The sequence below is a fragment of the Saccostrea cucullata genome, unplaced genomic scaffold (assembly GCF_032062105.1).
Source record: "Saccostrea cucullata isolate Sc308-1 unplaced genomic scaffold, CSIRO_AGI_Scuc_v1 ctg3908, whole genome shotgun sequence".
Lineage (NCBI taxonomy): Eukaryota > Metazoa > Mollusca > Bivalvia > Ostreida > Ostreidae > Saccostrea > Saccostrea cuccullata.
The window spans coordinates 15,818-38,583 of NW_026931694.1; the positions used below are offsets into that span (position 1 = coordinate 15,818).

Here is a 22,766-nt window from a genome sequence, read left to right on the forward strand (position 1 = left end):
GGTATTATGGTTGTAAAAACTCTCCGTTGTTGACCAATGCTGCACTGTAAAATCACCATTTTGGATCTTTAAAAGGGGAGGCTACTCCTGAAATCAAAGAAATTGTTGTAAAAATAAGTAACCTGATTTTTCTTAAAGTCTCACACAAGGAAATAATTTCACTATATGTTACTATATAGCTTTAATTAAATAAATTAATTAACTAGACTCTCAGCAGATAATTCATGAATGAAAAAATAAAGATTAATACTTAGACAAAAATTTGAGATCAGAAAAAATATACCCCTTATTCGGCTTTTAAGAAAGAAAATTGAGAGCAATCATACCTATACCCCGAAATACACATGGGCAAACAGCCAACACACCATCAAGGAAGTTACATCGATCATGCATACCTTAAAAAAAATTCCCTTTGATTCAGTGGCACAATTCTGCTGATATGATATTCCTAGTGCATGAGTTCAAAATTAAAACTGTAGACCTACATAAAGTTGCTGAAAATAAAAAAAGAAAAGAAATATTATTGTCTCTATAGACATAGAACTACATTAGACTGAGTTCATTTTGATTGGCTATCTCCTTGCATAAGACCTTTAAGGGGTAATTTTATGCTATTTACCATGTGCACGGATTGCCATAAAACATAAGGAAAAATACCAGCCTTACAATTCACTTGACCTTGACCTTTGGCATACTTTACTAAGAATACCCAGGACAATTTGGTTTAATTTAAGACTTTTGAATTTTTAGTGGCAGGTTTTGATAAAATAACCGTTTAATATACTTATGAGCTTATAAAACTGTTCTTTAAAACTGTATGATATAGAGTGTAAAAACTTTGAAACATGTTTGGAAAGTATTATCGCGCACATGTGATATGGGATAATATCACCACAGAAAGATCAAAGAAAATCACCACAGATATGCGACAATAATTTTTATCATTGTTTATTGCTTGTCAAGAATATGATATATCATTACATATATTATTTATCATTACATATATTACGATTTTTTGAATTTATTATTTCAGGCTGTAAAAACAGCTTTCAAATATTAAGAAATTTTTAATACATTTACTATGAAAATAATTGGACAAATTTGTGAATGTAAATAATCAATCATGCATAACAATTAATCTTTTCCTGACAGCCAACTTCTCCTAAAAATTTGTCGTGTTATTTATTTATTTATTGCAAAGTCGTCCCTGGACTAGTGCTACGGTCAATAGGCCAATTTCGAACCCTGCGTGGTGAGAGTTTGTCCCGAGACACAGTTAGATTATTCTAACTAGCACCTATATAAAATCATACCGATTAATCAACATCACTACAATATGAGGACCTTAAAATAGGATAAAACATTCTCCAGCAGTTAGCCATTAAATTGTTTTTGATCATGTTGATGTCGTGAGTCAAATTAATGTTCTTGATTCCCACTTTTCACGTTATCAGGTTATGACTGACTTAATTAGTGCTTCGTGATACCAAAACAATACATTTTCAAAATATAGTTTTACCTATAATTTAACTTAAGGTTGAATTCGCCAATTTCACACTTGCAAAGTTGTGTGCACGCATGCATCAGCCTCAGGATGTCGATCGCCGTTCCGGCTACTTTCGTTATTTCCAACCAATGAAAATTGTCCTTACTTTACTGAAGTACTGTTGCGTCATATTGCACGCATCACTGAATTGTAGAACACACATCACAAGATTTCGAATATACATCACAAGATTATCGAACATACATCACAAGATTTCGAATATACATCACAAGATTTCGAACATACATCACAAGATTATAGAATATACATCACAAGATTTCGAATATACATCACAAGATTTCGAACATACATCACAAGATTTCGAATATACATCGCAAGATTATAGAATATACATCACAAGATTTCGAATATACATCACAAGATTTCGAACACATCACAAGATTATTGAATATACATCACAAGATTTTGAACATACATCACAAGATTATTAAATATACATCACAGGATTTTGAATATACATCACAAGATATTGAGCATACATCACAAGTAATAGAATATACATTACAAGATTTCGAATATACATTAAAAGATATTGAACATACATCACAAGATTTTGAATATACATCACAAGATATTGAACATACATCACAAGATTTTGAATATATATCACAAGATTTAGAACATACATCAGAAGATTTTCGAATATAGCAACGTTTGACATGCCATATGATGTATGTTCGAAATCTTGTGTGATCTTGTGATTTATATTCAAAATCTTGTGATGTATGTTCAATATCTTGTGATGTATATTCAAAAACTTGTGATGTATATTTTATAATCTTGTGATGTAAGTTCAAAATCTCGTGATGTATATTCAATAATCTTGTGATGCATGTTCGAAATCTTGTGATGTATATTCGAAATCTTGTGATTTATGTTCGATATCGAAATCTTGTGATGTATATTCGAAATCTTGTGATGTATATTCTATAATCTTGTGATGTATGTTCGAAATTTTGTGATGTATATTCGAAATCTTGTTATGTATGTTCGATAATCTTGTGATGTATATTCGAAATCTTGTGATGTGTGTTCTACAATTCAGTGATGCGTGCAATATCACGCAACAGTACTTCAGAAAAGTAAGGACAATTTTCATTGGTTAGAGATAACGAAAGTAGCTGCAGAGCGGGGATCGACATCCTGAGGCTGATGCATGCACACAACTTTGCAAGTGTGAAATTAGCGAATTCAACCTAAAGTCAAAATTATAGGTAATACTATATTTTGAAAATGTATTGTTTTGGTATCACGAAGCACTAATTAAGTCAGTCATAACGTGAAAAGTGGGAATCAAGAACATTAACTTGACTCACGACATCAACATGATCAAAAACAATCTAATGGCTAACTGTTGGAGAATGTTTTATTTTATCCTATTTTAAGGTCCTCATATTGTAGTGATGTTGATTAATCGGTATGATTTTATATAGGTGCTAGTTAGAATAATCTAACTGTGTCTCGGGACAAACTCTCACCACGCAGGGTTCGAAATTGGCCCATTGACCGTAGTCCAGGGACGACTTTGCAATAAATAAATAAATAACAAGACACATTTTTAGGAGAAGGTGGCTGTCAGAAAAAGATTAATTGTCATGCATGATTGATTATTGACATTCACAAATTTGTCCAATTATTTTTACAGTGAATGTATTAAAAAATTCTTAATATTTGAAAGCTGACTGTTTTTACAGCCTGAAATAATAAATTCAAAAAATCGTAATATATGTAATGCTATATCATATTCTTGACAATCAATAAACAATGATAAAAATTATTGTCGCATATCTGCTGTGATTTTCTTTGATCTTTCTGTGGTGATATTATCCCATATCATATGTGCGATAATACTTTCCAAACATATGTTTCAAAGTTTTTACACTCTATATCATACAGTTTTAAAGAACAGTTTTATGAGCTCAGAAGTATATTAAATGGTTATTTTATCAACACCTGCCACTAAAAATTCAAAAGTCATAAGTTAAACCAAATTGTCCTGGGTATTCTTAGTAAAGTATGCCAAAGGTCAAGGTCAAGTGAATTGTAAGGCTGGTATTTTTCCTTATGTTTTATGGCAATCCGTGCACATGGTAAATAGCATAAAATTACCCCTTAAAGGTCTTATGCAAGGAGATAGCCAATCAAAATGAACTCAGTCTAATGTAGTTCTATGTATATAGAGACAATAATATTTCTTTTCTTTTTTCATTTTCAGCAACTTTATGTACGTATAGGTTTGAACTCATGCACTAGGAATATCATATCAGCAGAATTGTGCCACGGAATCAAACAGAATTTTTTTTTTAGGTATGCATGGTCGATGTAACTTCCTCGATGGTGTGTTGGCTGTTTGCCTATGTGTATTTCGGGGTATAGGTATGTTTACTCTCAATTTTCTTTCTTAAAAGCCGCAAAAGGGGTATATTTTTTCTGATCTCAAATTTTTGTCTAAGCATTAATCTTTATTTTCTCATTCATGAATTATCTGCTGAGAGTCTAGTTAATTAATTTATTTAATTAAAGCTATATACTGTATGCAGGGTTATTTTCGCCCCGTGTTATTTTCGCCCTCTCGCATCTGAAAACAAGTTTGCCCCGTTTTAAATTCGCCCAAAAAGATTTTTGTTTAAGATATTATGCAGTTTACTTTTAATTCGACCGTTTAAGGAGGCTGGGGGGTCAACAAATTAATCATTAATTAACCACCAGATTTAACTTATTTTTAGCTCACCTGAGCCAAAGGCTCAAGTGAGCTTTTCTGATCAAAATTTGTCCGTTGTCTGTCGTTGTCGTAGTCGTCGTCGTTGTCGTCGTCGTTGTTGTAAACTTTTCACATTTTCATCTTCTTCTCAAGAACCACTGGGCCAATTTCAACCAAACTTGCTACAAAGTATCCTTGGGTAAAGGGGATTTAAGTTTGTTCAAATGAAGGGCCACGCCCTTTTCCAAGGGGAGATAATTATGAATTAGAGAAAAATTAATGGCATTTTTAAAAAATCTTCTTGTCAAGAACCACTGGGCCAGGAAAGATGAAACTCTTGTGGAATCATCCTCAGGTAGTGTAGATTCATGTTTGTTCATATCATGACCCCCAGGGGTAGAGTGGGGCCAAAATGGCCAATCAAATTTTTACATAGGAATATATAGGAAAACTTTTTAAAAATTTTCTTCTCAAGAACCACTGGACCAGGAAAGATAAATCACATGCGGAATCATCCTCAGGTAGTGTAGATTCAAGTTTGTTCATATCATGACCCCCAGGGGTAGGGTGGGGCCAAAATGGCCAATCAAAGTTTTACATAGGAATATATAGGAAAAATCTTTAAAAATCTTCTTCTCAAGAACCACTGGGCCTGGAAAGATGAAACATATGTGGAATCATCCTCAGGTAGTGTAGATTCAAGTTTGTTCATATCATGACCCCCAGGGGTAGGGTGGGGCCAAAATGGCCGGTCAAAGTTTTACATAGGAATATATAGGAAAAATCTTTAAAAATCTTCTTCTCAAGAACCACTGGGTCTGGAAAGATGAAGCATATGTGGAATCATCCTCAGGTAGTGTAGATTCAAGTTTGTTCATATCATGACCCCCAGGGGTAGGGTGGGGCCAAAATGGCCGATCAAAGTTTTACATAGGAATATATAGGAAAAATCTTTAAAAATCTTCTTCTCAAGAACCACTGGGCCAGGAAATATGAATCTCATGTGGAATCATCCTTAGGTAGTGTAGATTCAAGTTTGTTCAAATCATGACCCCTGGGGTAGGGTGGGGCCAAAATGGCCGGTCAAAGTTTTACATAGGAATATATAGGAAATATCTTTAAAAATCTTCTTCTCAAGAACCACTGGGTCTGGAAATATGAATCTCATGTGGAATCATCCTTAGGTAGTGTAGATTCAAGTTTGTTCAAATCATGACCCCTGGGGTAGGGTGGGGCCAAAATGGCCGGTCAAAGTTTTACATAGGAATATATAGGAAAAATCTTTAAAAATCTTCTTCTCAAGAACCACTGGGTCTGGAAAGATGAAGCATATGTGGAATCATCCTCAGGTAGTGTAGATTCAAGTTTGTTCATATCATGACCCCCAGGGGTAGGGTGGGGCCAAAACGGACGAGCAAAGTTTACACTAGGAATATAAAGGAAAGTCAAGAAAAATCAACTTCACAAGAACCACTGGGCCAGGAAATATGAATCTCATGTGGAATCATCCTTAGGTAGTGTAGATTCAAGTTTGTTCAAATCATAACCCCTGGGGTAGGGTGGGGCCAAAATGGCCGGTCAAAGTTTTCCATAGGAATATATAGGAAATATCTTTAAAAATCTTCTTCTCAAGAACCACTGGGCCAGGAAAGATGAGTCTTATGTGGAATCATCCTCAGGTAGTGTAGATTCAAGTTTGTCCAAATCATGACCCCCAGGGGCAGGGTAGGGCCACAATAGCTGAACAAAGTTTTACATAGGAATTAATAGGAAAAATCTTCTTCTCAGGTACCTTTGAGACAGGAAAGATGAAACTCCTTTGGAATCATCCCAAGGTAGTGTAGATTCAAGTTTGTTCACAACATGACCCCAGGGGTAGGGTGGGGCCAAATGGCCGATCAAAGTTTTACATAGGAATATATAGGGAAACCTTTTAAAATATTCTTTTTAAGTAATTCAAAGTCATGCTTAGTGATATTTATAGGGAATCATCCTCAGGTAGTGTAGATTCAAGTTTGTTCAAATCATGACCCCCTGGGGGGTTAAAATTCAAGCCCCCTTCCCCCTCCCCCTCCGTAAACTTTCAGTTCTGATCTGATAGGTGCTTTTTCCTAGCCAATTGCTCATGTGAGCGATGTGGCCCCTGGGCCTCTTGTTTTAGATATGGTAATTTAAGCTGTCTACTATCATTTCACAAAGAAAAAATTCATACATTTTAGTTTTAAAATTTGATCATTTTCTATATCTTCATATGAAGCTCTCCTTTTAAAGAAGATAAAAGTAGTCTGAAAATGGCTGCCACACCCCAGCCTCGTTAAAATTCGCCCACGCCAGACTAGGGCGAAAGGGGCGAAAATTAAACGGGGGCGAAAATTTCCCTGTTTACAGTAGTAATATATAGTGAAATTATTTCCTTGTGTGAGACCTAAAGAAAAATCAGGTTACTTATTTTTACGACAATTTCTTTGATTTCAGGAGTAGCCTCCCCTTTTAAAGATCCAAAATGGTGATTTTACAGTGCAGCATGCAGTGTGGTCAACATCGGAGAGTTTTGACAACCATAATACCCATATTTCTTCCATTCACCTCTGTAACCTTTGTTGAGTTCATCAGACAGGTAAGAAAAACAAAATTATTAATTGAAATAATTTTATCAAGATAAATAAAATAATTAATGAAAAAAAATTACATGTCAGAACAGACTCCCTCATATAAGAAAATGTCACATTTTACACATTGCAATTATACATCATTTACATATCCACATTTTCCCCATTTACACATGCAGTTGAATAGATTTAGTGCTTAATAATACATAGGAACAATTATTACATGTAAGACAATTCACAAAAATACATGAATGCATTAAACTGTGAAATACAGATTTCGTACATGTAATTAAAATGCACAGCATCAATACCCCCCCCCCACCCCCCTTTACAATCTTGCAACTTTCTTTTTAATTAAAAGTCACTAGGCAACACTAAAGATTTTCACTTATTGCTTTTCAGTCCAAGACAGGAAGTTGAGGAATAAAGTTGACAGGACATCCTGAACTGTCCTCGGTACCAGCTTATGAGGGAACCAGCCGCAGAGTGGGAAAAGCACGTTAAATCATAGGATAATAGGTAAGTCTCCGGAGTAGTGTTTGTAGCAATTCTCGTACTTGGTCCTGCATTGAAGCTTCAGGACTATTGATATTTATCTCTGCATGGATTCTCTTATGGCTTTGGTTCTTCCCAGAAACATGTTACTGGTGGTGGTCCCTTTATTCTTCTGGCTTTTGTGGTGAGGAATGTTTCATTTATAGCTCTTTTCTGATCACATTTTTTCCAGTGTCCGTCTATCTAGTTGTCTGTCTAGCTGTCTGTCCATCTGTCTGTCTGTAAACTTTTCATATTTTCGACTTCTTCTCAAGAACCCCTGGACCAATTTCAACCAACAAAGCATCCTTGGGTGAAGGGGATTCAAGTTTGTTCAAATGAAGGGTCATGCCCTCATTCAAGGGGAGATAATTGGAAATTAATGAAAAGAGCTTGAGCCACGTTGGGCCTAATTTGGCCCTGAGAATTTCCGAAAAATCAAAACCGCTCAGTTTAGGTTGCAAATGCAGCATTTATCACTTGGAGTGTTGGTGACCACATATCTATTAATTTTGATGTAATTTTCCATCTACTCAATCCATTATGACGTCATAAAATGCGTCATTTTCCTCATATCGTGTAAATTTCTCTGAAAATGGCCTGACGTTGAAGCAATTTTTTCAATATTTCATATAGAGCACAACCTCTGATCGAAAATATGCAAATACATAATAAAAGCTCAGCTTCTGAAGATCACAAAACATGTTTTATTTTTTGGATCGTGGACTGTGCTCATACTTTAATTTTTTGCTGAAGGTAGTCAAATAAGCATGTTTTCAGCAAATTTCAAGAACATTGCAATTTCACAAACTTGTTTTCCAATATCTGAATTCTCAAAACGATTTTTTTATAGAAAATGAAAGCACCAAATGTCTACTTTATTTTGACATATAAAATTGGAAAGAGGGTGATAGTTAATTATTTGATATAAGGACAGGGCCAATTTATGCATAAGATGGCTCTTGCTCTTTGATGGTATGTTTTAAAAATCTTGTTCTCAAGAACCACTGTGCCAGGAAAGATGAAACTTATGGGGAAACATCCTCAGGTAGTGTAGATTCAAGTTTGTTCAAATCATGACCCCCGGGGGTAGGGTGGGGCCACAATGGCCTTCCAAAGTTTAACATAGAAATGTATAGGAAAATTCTTTAAAAATCTTCTTCTCAAGAATGACAAAGCTATAATTGATCCTATCTATATGGAAGCATCCTCAGGTAGTGTAGATTCAAGTTTGTTCAAATCATGACCCCCAGGGGTAGGACGGGGCCACAAGGGATGGTCAAATTTTTAAATAGAAATATATAGGAGAATTCTTTAAAAATAACCTTCTGAAGACAAGCAAAGCCATGATTGATCATGGGACTTGGATTTAAACTTTTCAATAATAAACCAATTTTTACTTTTTCCTAGCCACAGTGCTCAGGTGAGCGATGTGGCCCATGGGCCTCTTGTTTTTTTTAAAAAATTATCAATCATTAAAAAATAAATAAATCAGTCGTAAAAAAAAAAATTTGCCATTTTTGAAGTGCTTTAAACTGACCCTTTGATGAAAGTGACCGGAGTTTTTTGTACCAAGGGTTAGCAAAGCTTGCAAGGTTTATAGGTAAAATTAAGAAGGAAGTTATGATTTTGGTGTTACTATTGTTGTTATTTAAGTTTGATTTGATTTTTACATTAAGAGTATTATGAAACTGTTATTTTGTTACTGACCGATGGTTAATTTTCATTGTGAACAAATGTACAAAGATTAGGAGCATAATATAGTTGGCTATGTATATTGCCTAATTTTTGAACATACTATGTAATAAATATTAATAATAATCTTTGAATAATTGGAAAGACAATATTATAAATATGATAGCATATTTGTACATGCACATACATTTTTGAAAGGAAAAAAAATCATTCAATTGCATTAAAAACTAGATGTGTTTGTAAAACACTGATGCCCCCGTATGGCAACATAGCAAAGATTAAGCTTTTCTTAAATGCAAATTTAATTAATTGGTACCAAAAGTAGGGTATTCTCAATGGAAAACAATTGTGAAATTTGAAAGTAAGCTAATGTTAAAGTTTTTTTTAATAATTACAAAAATCTCCAAGGTCAAGGTCAAAAGGTCAATGTAATTAGTATCAAATGAAAGGTCTTGCCACATAAAATACTTATGTAGAGCATGAAAGTCCCAGCCCTAACTGTTCAGAAGTTAAGGTCAACGTTCAATTTCTTGAAAAGTAGGTCAAACTCCAAGGTCAAGGTCAAAGGGTCAAAGTTATTGTTATCAAATGAAAGGTCTTGTCATTAGGATCAAATATGTAAAGTATGAAAGCACTAGCCCTAAGTCTTAAAAGTTATGGTCAAGGTTTGCTTTTTTTAAAGTAGGTCAATCTCAAAGGTCAAGGTCAAAGGGTCAAGAATCTTCATATCCAATGAAGTGTCTTCTCACAACGACTACATATATGAAGTATGAAAGCCCTATCCCTTACCGTTCAAAAGTTATGGCCATGGTTAAAGTTTTTTCACAAGTACAAAATCTACAAGGTCAAGGTCAAAGGGTCAAGGTTGTTGGTATCCAGTGAAAGGTCTTTAAACAAACATTACATATGTGAAGTATAAATGTCCTCCTATCTACTGTTCAAAAGATATGGCCAAAGTAAAATTTAAAAATTTTTCTTAAAAAGTAGGTCAAACTCCAAGGTCAAGGTCAAAGGGTCAAAGTTATTATTATCAAATGAAAGGTCTTGTCATTAGAATCAAATATGTAAAGTATGAAAGCACTAGCCCTAAGTCTTTAAAAGTTATGGTTAAGGTTTGCTTTTTTAGATTAGGTCAATCTCAAAGGTCAAGGTCAAAGGGTCAAGAATCTTCATATCCAATAAGGGGTCTTCTCACAAGGATTACATATATGAAGTATGAAAGCCCTATCCCTTACCGTTCAAAAGTTATGGCCAAGGTTAAAGTTTTTTCACAAGTACGAAAATCTACAAGGTCAAGGTCAAAGGTTCAAGGTTGTTGGTATAAAGTGAAAGGTCTTTAAACAAACATAACATATGTGAAGTATAAATGTCCTGGTGTCTACTGTTCAAAAGATATGGCCAAAGTAAAATTTTTAAATTTTCATGTAAAAGTAGGTCAAACTCCAAGGGCAAGGTCAAAAGGTCAAATTTGGTGGTACCCAAAGAAAGGTCTTGTCACAAGGAATACACATATGAAACATGAAAGTCATAGCTCCACTAAATCAAAAGTTATGGGCAAGGTTAAAGTTTTTGTGGACAAACAGACAAACAGAGAGACAGAAAGACAGACAGACAGACACGACAAAAACTATATACCCCCAAAACTTTGTTTACGGGGGCATAAAAATATTTTGTTTCATATTCTTGCGAATTATCAGATCAAAATATTTTGTTTCATATTCTTGCGAATTATCAAACCATTCTTCTATCATTCTAATACTCTGTCATTATGAAACCTTGTTAATAATTTAGTAAATATTAATTGTACATTTGCACCAATTTTTCCATGGCACTTTCACACTAAGAATGCCACGTGCAATATACAGGAACAATTCTGGACAAATATATGCAAGTGAGTTGTAAATTTGATATGTAATGCATACATTACAAAAACCCATTACAGTGTTCACTAAAATGAAATGTATGGACTCGTATATTAATTACTTGGTATATGTCATATGGATATTATGGATATTATTTTTGAGAATGACACAAGTAATGAAATTTTTCAGAATTGAAATGGATTCTTGAACCAGAGCCATGTGAACCTGGTCCACCTGTACCTCTCACTGAAGACCTGTTGACATCACCAGATTATGTTCATTCTGATACCCCTATAGTATGGTTACGACATGCATTATCCCTGTCAGATGAAGCCATTAAAAGAGCTGCATTGGAAACAACTGGGCAACGAGACAACCCAATGTGGTCTATTGTAAGGAAATACAGAATAACAGCTTCCAACTTTGGTGCAGTTCTCTGTTCTAAGCAAAGGCGGTGATTAAATTTTTTTGCGAAATAGACTTTTTAAATTACAGTCAAACTTTGTTATCTCAAACCCATTATCTCAAATTCCATGGATATGTCAAAGTAATTTTGAAGTTCAACTTCCTGTTTGTCTGTGTGTCTGTCTGTATCACACATAACAAATTTTCGTTGCAGTTTTCTCATTAGCTATTCATAGCGGATGTTTGAAATTTTATTACACCTTTTGTTGAGGCATGCCATATGGTGGGATTAATTTTGATATAAATCTGATGTCAACTTCATATTTTTCTGTGCATCTGCCTGTAATTGAACTTGGGTATATATATTAACATGATAGTGCTTATTTACATCAGAGAGGGGGTATTACTAGTGAGCATTGGCTCACAGATTTTTGTACATATAGATGCAGGAAATATAAGATTAATAAAAACAATAGGCCCACGGGCCACATCGCTCACCTTAAAAGCTTTGACCATTCTGTTCTTTACCAGATTTCCCCCTTGTAATACATAATACATCCCCACCCTACCCCACTGATCATAATTAAGACATTTTGAAATCTACACTGACCCATGATCCTTCCATGCATGTGCACATAAGTTTCAGCTTTTCTGGCCCAGTGGTTCTTGAGAAGAAGATTTTCAAAGATTTTTCTTATATATTTCTATGTAAAACTTTGATTCCCCATTGTGGCCCCGCCCTTCCCCTGGGGATCATGATTTGAACAATTTAGAATCTACACTACCCCAAGATGCTTTCCATATAAGTTTCAGCTTTTCTCGCACAGTGGGTCTTGAGAAGTAGATTTTTTAATGACCCCACCCTATTTTTGTCTCTTCTTGATTATCTCCCCTTGTGAGAGGACCTGATCCTTAATTTTAACAATTTAAATTTCCCTTCACCCAAGGATGCTTTGTACTAAGTTTGGTTAAAATTGGCATAGTGGTTCTTGAGAAGTTGAAAATGTGAAAAGTTTACAGACGGACAGACAGACGGACGGACGACGGACAAAATGTGATCAGAAAAGCTCACTTGAGCCTTCGGCTCAGGTGAGCTAAAAATCATATTTTCTTCTTCAGATTGACATTGTCACTGAAAAAACAGCTTATGTCAGCTTACAATCTGGAGTCCATCAAGGCTGTTGCATGGGGTATCACTCGTGAAGATGATGCTTTGAGAAAGTATGAAAAGGACTTTGATGCAGCTGTAGAGCAGTCAGGTGTACAGCACAAAATAATATTCCTTCAATCTCTGACATGTTAACATTCATTGTGTCAAAACAAATTACAGGACTTATCCTGGTGACAAACAGAAATTAATTACTGAAGTCTAATTGTAAAAAAAAATATTCAATTACCAACATATTCCAGAAAATTTGCTGGAAATCTATTTGAAGTGGAAGGATTATAAAAGCTCTACTTAGACTTTGTTTGCATTACAAAATCAATTGTATTATGGTTTGTTTGCATTCAGTAGTATTATAATTTTTTCTGAAAGGGATATGGTTGCATGAATCCGGAGTGTTAGGAGCTTCACCTGATGGCTTAGTTGTTCGACCACCAACAGGCAGTGTATTTTATAAAACTCCAGAAGCCAAAGACGCCATTCCTGATATTGTAGAGGTGGAGTGTCCATATACAGCATCATCTTCAACAGTAGCAGATGGGGCACAAAATTTGAAGGATTTTTTATAGGTAAATAACAATTTATAAATTGTATTTTAATCTGTATTGTCCAGTACTTTGAAATTAAAAATCTTGGTGAGTAAATGATTTTAATACATGTATTAATTTACAAGTGCAACTGTTCAATATGGTATGAAGATGTGGAAAAAGGAGGGGATATGAATTGGTATAACACAACTTAAGTGTTTTTTGATTTTTTTAGATCTTAAACAAGATACCCTGTGCCTGAAAACCAGTCACCCATACTATCATCAAATTCAAGGCCAGCTACACATATGTAACAAAACATGCTGCGACTTAATTGTGTGGACAAGAGTAGACTGCATTGTGATTAGAATAGTAAAAGACATTGAATGGACAGCAAATGTTTCAAAGCTGATAGATTTCTACTTTAACATTTTCATTCCAGCACTGATGGAAAACTGAGTTCTGGTTTGAACTTCTTGACACTTGGTTTTGTACCTCTAGAATTTTCTAACAATGGAAAATGGGTAATCATGTTAAACGTGTTGAATGTTCCTAAGTCTTATAAATGTATGATATGATATGTCACAACCCATCATAAAACTTCTGGCTTATAAGACTATTTTAAATAGCAATGATGATTAATAAAATCTATGTACTACATAAAAAAGAATATCGAAATTTAGAATCATTTTATTAATGAATTGAAGATGTTATTCTCAAAGTGAAACCTCTAGAATTTTCTAACAATGGAAAATGGGTAATTATGTTAAACGTGTTGAATGTTCCTAAGTCTTATAAATGTATGATATGATATGTCACAACCCATCATAAAACTTCTGGCTTATAAGACTATTTTAAATAGCAATGATGATTAATAAAATCTATGTACTACATAAAAAAGAATATCGAAATTTAGAATCATTTTATTAATGAATTGAAGATGTTATTCTCAAAGTGAAAATGTAACATTTTTGTCTTTGTTATAAATAAATTGTTAAAAACATGAATTTGTTGAGTTGTGCTTTAAGGTCATACGCAACGTAGTTTGAACTTTTTTGGATTCTTCCCTGGAGTTGAAGAGTTCCACTAAATGAAGGACATGTGTGCAATTTTTTTAACGTTTATATATGGATTTGTACACCTTTTCTAAAACAATTTTTGATGAAAAAAAATCTGGAATTTATGTTTTATAATTTTTGTACATTTTTATTTGAATAATGCAAATTTTTTCAAAATTCGATATCTTTTCAAAACCCCTGGTGACACATGCTGATTTTTTGTCTAAGAACATGTAATGATATTATAAGTTTAAATTTAGAATATCTTGGAAAATTATCAGTAGGTAAGGTACGTTGCGTATGTCCTTAAAGGTAAATATATTTGAAACTAGAGATTTAAAATTATAAGTAAACCCTCTTCCAAATTATATTGTCAAATGAAGAATGGAATTGCCAAACATTCTTGTAATAAAAACATACTGCCACACACCAATGCAAATTTATAATAAGTACATGTATCTTTAAGTAATTTCTTTCAAAAGTGGAGCTTGCAAGTTTACAAGACAAGAACACAGTTGAAATATTGTTGGTCTGTAAGTAGATGGGATGTGACGGAGAATCTTGTAAGTAGATGGGATGTGACGGAGAATCTTGTAATTCTTTATCCTCTCGTTGGCTCTTTCCGCATGAATACGTGCTTTAGCAATCTTGTAACACAGTGCTGCTTCTTGTTTGGTAAACTGACCTCGTGTCGATAAAAAAGCTGGTATATTAAAGCAGACACCCTGGGGCAACTGGTCATGAATGGTGAAACCTTTGTCCGCCAAAATAAGGTCTCCAGCTTTGAACTTTCGTAAAATTTGGCTGTGACGTACAATAGCTACATCAGAAGTAGAACCTGGGTACAGCATGAAGCAAAATGTAAGTGCACCGTTTGGAGCCATGCAAGTCACTGCTTTAACAGTATGGCGACTTTTGTACATACTGTAGGCCATGGCCTGATTGTCCATATGTGTTGGGATGTCCTGGGTTGTTTCAATTGCATCCATGGATGCTCTAGTACAGGAAAAATCCTCAAAAGATTTTAGCAGAGACCCTGAAAAAAAGTTGGAAAAAAATTAATTTGATTATTTGTAATTGTGTAAAAAAGATTGTGTTAGGCCTACCAAAAATATATGTTTGTTTCCGCTTACAGGCTGAAAAGATATAGGGTAGGTAGGCAAAAATTTTTTTTTTTTGAAAAAAATTTTTTTTTTGCTTCTTTAATCAAAAAATCAAAACATGTATAGAATTAACATTAATGACAAAAGAAATGGTGTTTTTAGGCATTTCTGTGACTTAAACTGATACATGTAATAGAAAGGTGACCCAAAATTCTTTCGGTCTTGAAAAGCTTGCAAAGTTGGAGACTATAATTCCCTGGATGAAATCTTGCACATCATGGGACAAAAGCATTAAAAAAATATTTAGGGTCGGCACTATAAATTAGGGTAGGTCGGGAAAGCGGAAACAAACATATTTTTTTTCTGGGCCTTACAGTCAAACATTCAAGAATACAATAAAGAGCTAAAGCCACGAATCATCGAAATATGCCTTAACTAAAAAATCAATGAGAAGTTCAATAAAGATAGTGTAGACTTGTAGCTTTTCAGAACTGTTTTCCTTTTTTAGATATCTATTATACTTTTTCAAGAAGAGACTTAACAGTATGGTATTGTTTTGAATGAAATTACATGAGGAACGTCATTATTTGTAACGTAACGTCATAACATCGTAAAAAGTCCTTTGCAACAGAACATTCTACAGTAACTTCTTACCTTTGTAAATCCGAGCGTTACAATTGTTTTTTTTTCTTTAAATGATGTAGTTTCAAAAGTATTTAATACTTTAGACATATGTCACTGCATTATATAACATAATTATTATCTAAAATAATAAATTCTGAAAAGTTTTCAAATTTTGTGACTGGATAAATAAAAAGTGAAGCCGGGTGCAGTAATTATTAAATCTCTTTCTTAACAAGAATCTGGGCCTATTATAAAGAAATAGAATTATCAAAGTGAGTACGTATGTTTTTGTGTATGTGACGAACCCCGATTTATTCGTGCATTTTGACAATAAAATATATGTATTGCAGAATTTGTGAAGTTTTAAAGAAAAGGAGGGGGTTGTAAGTAAAATGAATTTGATTTCAAAGATTTAAAGTACATATAAATTGTAGCTCTAAATTCGAGTTTTTCTAGTTATATTACCAGGTATTTCGTAGTCCGCTAGATAATATTGATATCACACGCATTTTAATTTATTTTTTTTTCTTTTTCTTTCAGGTATTTATCTTGTCCTTTAAGCAAAATTTTCATGTTCTATATCGCTATCGCTTCTATTTTGTCTTGGGGGGGGGGGGGCGTAAGGCGTTTTAATCCTTTCATCTTAAATTATATTATTGTGTACTGCATTAAAACAAATCTGCGCCTATGTTTATTGTAAAAAAAAATCAAGTATTTTAATAAGCAAAGGATTGTTGCTTGTCTCCAATATCACACTCATGTGTGTTTATAAAAAAAATATTTAAAATCGCCATGCACATAGTACAACCCGGGAATGCGACGAATTATATTTCGACCACTTCCTCTACTTTTTCAAAAGATTTTTTTATCGCCGTTTTTTTTCTCTTCCTGTTCCTTTATCCGTGAAAATCACTACCTTGCCACAGTTTTTTTTTATATTTGAAGCGAAACCAGCCTAACTACTAGTCATAGTGAAGGGGCATTCTAGGTAACAAAAATATATGTCCCAATTCGCGTTCATATATAAATATCATATGTAGATATATATAGGTGATATGTATATAGAATGTAGTGAAAATAAAAGCTTAATTTTTTAACACTTATTTTTAATAATTGTCATCCCCAAATAACACTTTCACATCACTTCCGCAGAGATTTTCTTCTAACTATAGATAATTCAGTTATCCTGTTTCTTAAGTCTGTACGATCCATGTTATGTCTGATCACCCTAGATGTGATTAAGAATTACTACTAAAAGTAAATTAGGGTTCAAGATCAATGTTGTTTTTTTTTAATCATATATTTGCAAATCGTGAGTCTGACACCTTTTTTTATTTTATTCGATCGGATAACCTCGGTTTTTACCTCAAAATGCATTAAGATGTTACAGAATTTCGGACACATTTGATACCTTTTTTTTCAATCAGGTAATCTCGGTATTTAACTCATAATGCATTCAGATGTTACAGAATTTCGGACACATTTGACCGCAGTTTCTATAGTAGTTACGAGACGTATTTCTTCTATAATGTATACATACGTGTGCGGATAGATCATCCGGAGTTATTCTGTTTCAGAGTTATTAGATTAGCAATAGATTTTTCTGTCTTTTTTTCGTTCGGGAAAAAAAATTCTGCGTCGTATCATTTTTAAAGGTATGCCCTCCCAGTCCCCCTTCCGCAAAAAATCAAATTAACGTAAAAACTGTCTCTATAAATAAGCTCTTTTCAGAATTGTATAATATTTTTAGTATTCATGAAATGGTTCTTACACTTCATAAAGGACGTCGTCAAATATGTAAGTTGATCTTGTAAATTAGATGTCCAAATAAAAAATTCTAAGACATCGTAATACCTCGGTGGGCTAATAAAGAAGGGAAAAGCTACGGAGAGAGAGAGAGAGAAAGAGAGAGAGAGAGCAAGCGTTTTAGAGCGTAGAGTTTTAAAATAATGTTAGCTAACTAATATTTACTGAATCTTGAATGCATAATATTCATAAATGGCATATATTTCTTCATTTGAATTATCAGTGTGTAAACAAATCAAACTATTTATTCTTTTACGTATCCTAGAATACAGAGTCATAGAGTTGCATGCATTTTAGATATATAAACTTCGGATTAGGCTTTGATTTGAAACAAGGTATAACATTCAACATCTAGTGCTGGCAACAAATTGGAAACTCGGCACAAATCAATTCTCAACACTTTTTTTCTAATTATGAAATTATTTTGACAAACTTCTTCAAATTATTTTTGCTCAGATTCAGTAGGCCTCACGGTCATATTATGACGTCATCATGGTATCATGTACGTAAGCATGAAAAAAAAGAGCGTCATTTTAAATTTTATATGAAAGAACATATATTAAATGGCAATTTAAGAAATTCTATTAAAATATTATTGACAAATTGGGGATTATATAATTATCAAGAATAAATTTGATATACTAATAACTAATTTAGGGTATTTACGCATATGATTAACTTATAATTACTATTAAAAGGGAGGACCTTGCTTCAACTTCTGAAAGCTCAACGTTCTTAAATTGTAAAATTCATATTGGCCACACGCGAGTACCTCTAAGATATTTTGCATAAAGGTGCATTTATGTAATATTTTTATGCATGAAAAGTTTGGAAAGGGTACTTGAGTGTGGCCAAATTCAAATTTCGGAATAACTGCCGTAAAATCGGCGTTTTTTAAGCATTTTTTAACTACATAAGTATATTTGTCTCTGCGCATGTGCTAATGACGGTGGCCTGTGTGCCAAAAAATTATTTGTAGCGCACCATGACATTGTGTATTACAAAATGACATATGATAGGCTTTGTGATTTCAAACTTAAATTTTGTCTAAAATTAAAGGCAGATATTGATAGTTCGTGGCTTTAGCTCTTTAACTGCATAAAATTTTTGCAAGTCATTATGATAAATTTTAAAACAAACCTTTGCATTTTAGCTGACTTGGAAAACATTCATTGACTACGCCATCAGACAGCATCTTGTGTAGTGCATGAACAAGGGTATGAAAGATGTTCAAAACTGTTGGTTGACTGACACAGAATCTATGAGCCAAGTCAGTGTCCCGCAGATTGAGTTTTAACTTCACTTAAGTACAATGAGCAGTTGGTCCTCTAGCTGTTTTCATTGAAGGAGTCCAGCCATTATAATAATCGAGTTCAAATCGTTGTAACAAACTTACTTTAGATTTCGAATATGTCATACTGTAGGGATGTATACAAAAGCATCTGAAAATAAATTTGTTTTAATACTGATTAAAATATTTCCAAAAACTGAAAAGATTGTAAATAAATTAGTTTCAAGTAATAACAATATTAGTCACAGTCAGGTTTGCTACTATCCATATTATGCATTTATTTAAAAACTGTTAAAATGAGACATTTAGTGTTCTGATAATTGTTGTCATAGAGTAAAACATGGTTTATACAGAGAAAATTTTAGATATTCTTCACCCAAAGAGCAAATTAAATGATTTTTTTCTCTGTTATTTTAAATTACATATTATGAACTCAACGTTAATAACAAAATATGTTAACATAACAGTCAATCTAAGATGTTCATCCCTCAACGGCAACAAGTTTTACTGAAATTGTTAGGAAAAAGGAAATCACAATTGGAATTCCTTTAAATGTACCTTCTCTTTGTTGTCTTTATTATCATGAATTGACATTAGCTTCCTTTTACTAGACTCTATTTTTAGGGCAAGCAATTCCTTTTCCAGTTGTTGTATTTCTGTTGAGAGGTGCTGCATCTCTTGAGTACAGTTAAATGTGAAGGATGCTGAGTAGTTGTGCTCTGATATCAACTGAAAATATATTGTAAATCATGAGTACAGTGTAATTCGATGTACAGTTAAAAGAACTGTTATATTATTAAATTTAAGAATTATTGAAAATGTTTTAGTGTTGGTCATTTGTCATCAATGGTGTTTTAAATGAGCTTTACTTTTTCTTGATCCTGACATTTTGGTGCTTGTGGAATCTGCAACTGGTCCATCTGTGAAGATGACAGGGACTCCTCACTTTTGAGTTTTTTCCTCCTTTGTAAAATAATTAAACTTGAATTATTTTTTTGTTTTTTTCGTGTCTGTCTGTCTGTCTGTCTCTCTGTTTGTCCGCAACAACTTTAACCTTGTCCATAACTTTTGATTTAGTAGAGCTATGACTTTCATATTTCATATGTATATTTCTTGTGACAAGATCTTTCTTTAGGTACCACCAAATTTGACCTTTTGACCTTGGATTCTGACCCACTTTTACATGAAAATTTAAAAATTTTACTTTGGCCATATCTTTTGAACAGTAGACACTAGGACATTTATACTTCACATATGTTTGTTAAAAGACCTTTCACTGAATACCAACAACCTTGACCCTTTGACCTTGTAGATTTTCGTACTAGTGAAAAAACTTTAACCTTGGCCATAACTTTTGAACGGTAAGGGATAGGGCTTTCATACTTCATATATGTAATTCTTGTGAGAAGACCCTTCATTGGATACCAAGAACTTGGACCCTTTGACCTTGACCTTTGAGATTGACCCACTTACTTTTACGTGAAAATTTTAAAATTTTACTTTGGCCATATCTTTTGAACAGTAGACACCAGGACATTTATACCTCACATATGTTATGTTTGTTAAAAGACCTTTCACTGAATACCAACAACCTTGACCCTTTGACCTTGACCTTGTAAGGCTTTCATACTTCATATATGTAATTCTTGTGAGAAGACCCTTCATTGGATACCAAGAACTTGGACCTTTTGACCTTGATCTTTGAGACTGACCTACTTTAAAAAAAGCAAACCTTGACCATAACTTTTAAAGAGTTAAGGCTAGTGCTTTCATACTTTACATATTTGATCCTAATGAAAAGACCTTTCATTTTATAACAATAATTTTGACCCTTTGACCTTGACCTTGGAGTTTGACCTACTTTTTAAGAAATTGAACGTTGACCATAACTTCTGAATGGTTAGGGCTAGGGCTTTCATGCTCTACATAAGTATTTTATGTGTTAAGACCTTTCATTTGATACTAATTACATTGACCTTTTGACCTTGACCTTGGAGATTTTTGTACTTAATGAAAAACTTTAACATTAGCTTACTTTCAAATTTCACAATTGTTTCCCAGTGAGAATACCCTACTTTTGGTACCAATTAATTAAATTTGCATTTAAGAAAAGCTTAATCTTTGCTATGTTGCCATAAGGGGGCATCAGTGTGTTACAAACACATCTTGTTTATTCAGTTGTAAGCTACTCTGTTTATACATGTATCCTTTTAAAGATTTTTAGTAAAATATTCTCAATACTTGATATCGCGATTACTTAACTTAGTGGAACTCTTTCGCGATGGAGGTAGGGAACGTCTGTTGTCTGGGGGCAAATGTGTTATTGAATACAATGCAAGATCGATCACTGTAGAATTTATAAGGACAGATAACTAAAAAATCCTGGTGGAATACCTTCCTTAACAATCGCTGAACCAGCCTAATTAATTTTTGAGAGGAGCTAATCCTTAAATGTTACATTTTTTACTATATGTTTAACTAAGCGGGCTCTTCTTATTAAATTTTCATTGAAAATCGTGGCATTTTACACCTGATAAAATAATCTAAACTTTCCTTATTTGACAATCTACTATTTGGAATTCAATTCTTGGCAATACATTGTACTTTCGGCATAAAATTGTTCAAATCATTCGATTGTTACTACTGTAAACAATGTCATGTGCCCCGGTAATCTCGTGAAATTTGAGCTTACTCGACTCCCCCGCAAAAGAGCGGCAGTAAGTTAGATAACTGCGAGGTAATCGCGATATTACGTATTAAACTCCACCCACCCACCATCCAAAAACAAGATGTCGGTCATATTTTGAAAAATAATTTCACCTTTTTGTACATTCAGGATCAGAGAAATCCATGGCCTTTCCTTCATTCCATGCAAAATATGCAGGGTCCCCCTCCTTCTTACCATCCTTAAAGTGGCAGGAGCAGATGATATCATTCTGATCTCCTGGTTGGCGATCAGCTCGTCTAAAAATATATTATACAAAGACTGAGTGAAGGAGAATTAAAAAGCAAAATATGTTCATTTGGCATGTTATTATCAAATCATAGCCTAAATGACTTATTTTTTCAATATTTTATTAAATGTTACATTTACTTGCAAGTACAAGATAACCATGTGCATAACATTAACAAACGGTAGCAGTACTTGGTAGTAATAATACGAAATAAAATGTAATAAAAACACCTGTTAAACAAAAATTAACCTTGTTACAAATTGCACAGTTTTTGTAGTATTTACTCTTCATTATTCTTCTGCTATATTGATTAATTACGACGAGATTTAACTTTTTAGCATGTAACGTTATGTATAAATATCTGACAATGCAGCATCGTCACATATCGTTACAAGTACCTACAAATTTTGTCAATATACCTACGTTTACTGAGTATTTTCCCTAGCAGGCCGAAATATCTCCATCATGTCACCAGGGTCAACATTCGTGTATCTCGTAATTAGTGCTGTAATAAACAAACTGACTGACTGTTTTTTCTGCTGCATAGTTTTCCCCAATCGCTCCAGCTACTTTCGTTATTTCTAACCAATGAAAATTGTCCTTACTTTCTTATAAAACTGTTGCGTCATATTGCACGCATCACTGAATTGTAGAACACACATCACAAGATTTCGAATATACATCACAAGATTATTGAACAAACATCACAAGATTATTGAACATACATCACAAGATTTCGAATATGCATCACAAGATATTAAATATAAATCACAAGATTTTGAACATATATCACAAGATTATAGAATATACATCACAAGATTTCGAATATACATCACAAGATATTGAATATACATCACAAGATTAT

General features: G+C 33.5%; 3 protein-coding genes and 1 long non-coding RNA gene across 4 annotated transcripts; 2 read left to right on the top strand and 2 right to left on the bottom strand.

Annotated features, from left to right (window-relative positions):
- Positions 1-2,723: 2,723 nt before the first annotated feature.
- LOC134233307 (uncharacterized) lies at positions 2,724-7,491 on the top strand. The gene is made up of 4 exons (XR_009984970.1): positions 2,724-2,781; positions 3,875-3,943; positions 6,744-6,885; positions 7,280-7,491. It is a non-coding gene; the product is annotated as an uncharacterized LOC134233307 (long non-coding RNA).
- A 3,460-nt stretch (positions 7,492-10,951) lies between these two features.
- Positions 10,952-13,770, top strand: LOC134233305 (uncharacterized). Its single transcript, XM_062715273.1, has 4 exons — positions 10,952-10,997; positions 11,158-11,422; positions 12,493-12,632; positions 13,301-13,770. Exons 1-4 carry the CDS (start codon positions 10,952-10,954, stop codon positions 13,522-13,524), a joined length of 675 nt encoding a protein of 224 aa, XP_062571257.1. The 3' UTR covers positions 13,525-13,770.
- Positions 13,771-14,435: 665 nt separating this feature from the next.
- On the bottom strand, positions 14,436-18,952 carry LOC134233306 (uncharacterized). Its single transcript, XM_062715275.1, has 2 exons — positions 18,797-18,952; positions 14,436-15,159 (listed from the first exon to the last, which is right to left on the bottom strand). The coding sequence occupies exons 1-2, from the start codon at positions 18,849-18,851 to the stop codon at positions 14,585-14,587; spliced, it is 630 nt and encodes a 209-aa protein (XP_062571259.1). The 5' UTR covers positions 18,852-18,952; the 3' UTR covers positions 14,436-14,584.
- A 101-nt stretch (positions 18,953-19,053) lies between these two features.
- Positions 19,054-22,448, bottom strand: LOC134233300 (uncharacterized). Its single transcript, XM_062715271.1, has 5 exons — positions 22,300-22,448; positions 21,768-21,911; positions 19,817-19,910; positions 19,506-19,676; positions 19,054-19,098 (listed from the first exon to the last, which is right to left on the bottom strand). The coding sequence occupies exons 2-5, from the start codon at positions 21,797-21,799 to the stop codon at positions 19,054-19,056; spliced, it is 342 nt and encodes a 113-aa protein (XP_062571255.1). The 5' UTR covers positions 21,800-21,911; positions 22,300-22,448.
- Positions 22,449-22,766: the final 318 nt, after the last annotated feature.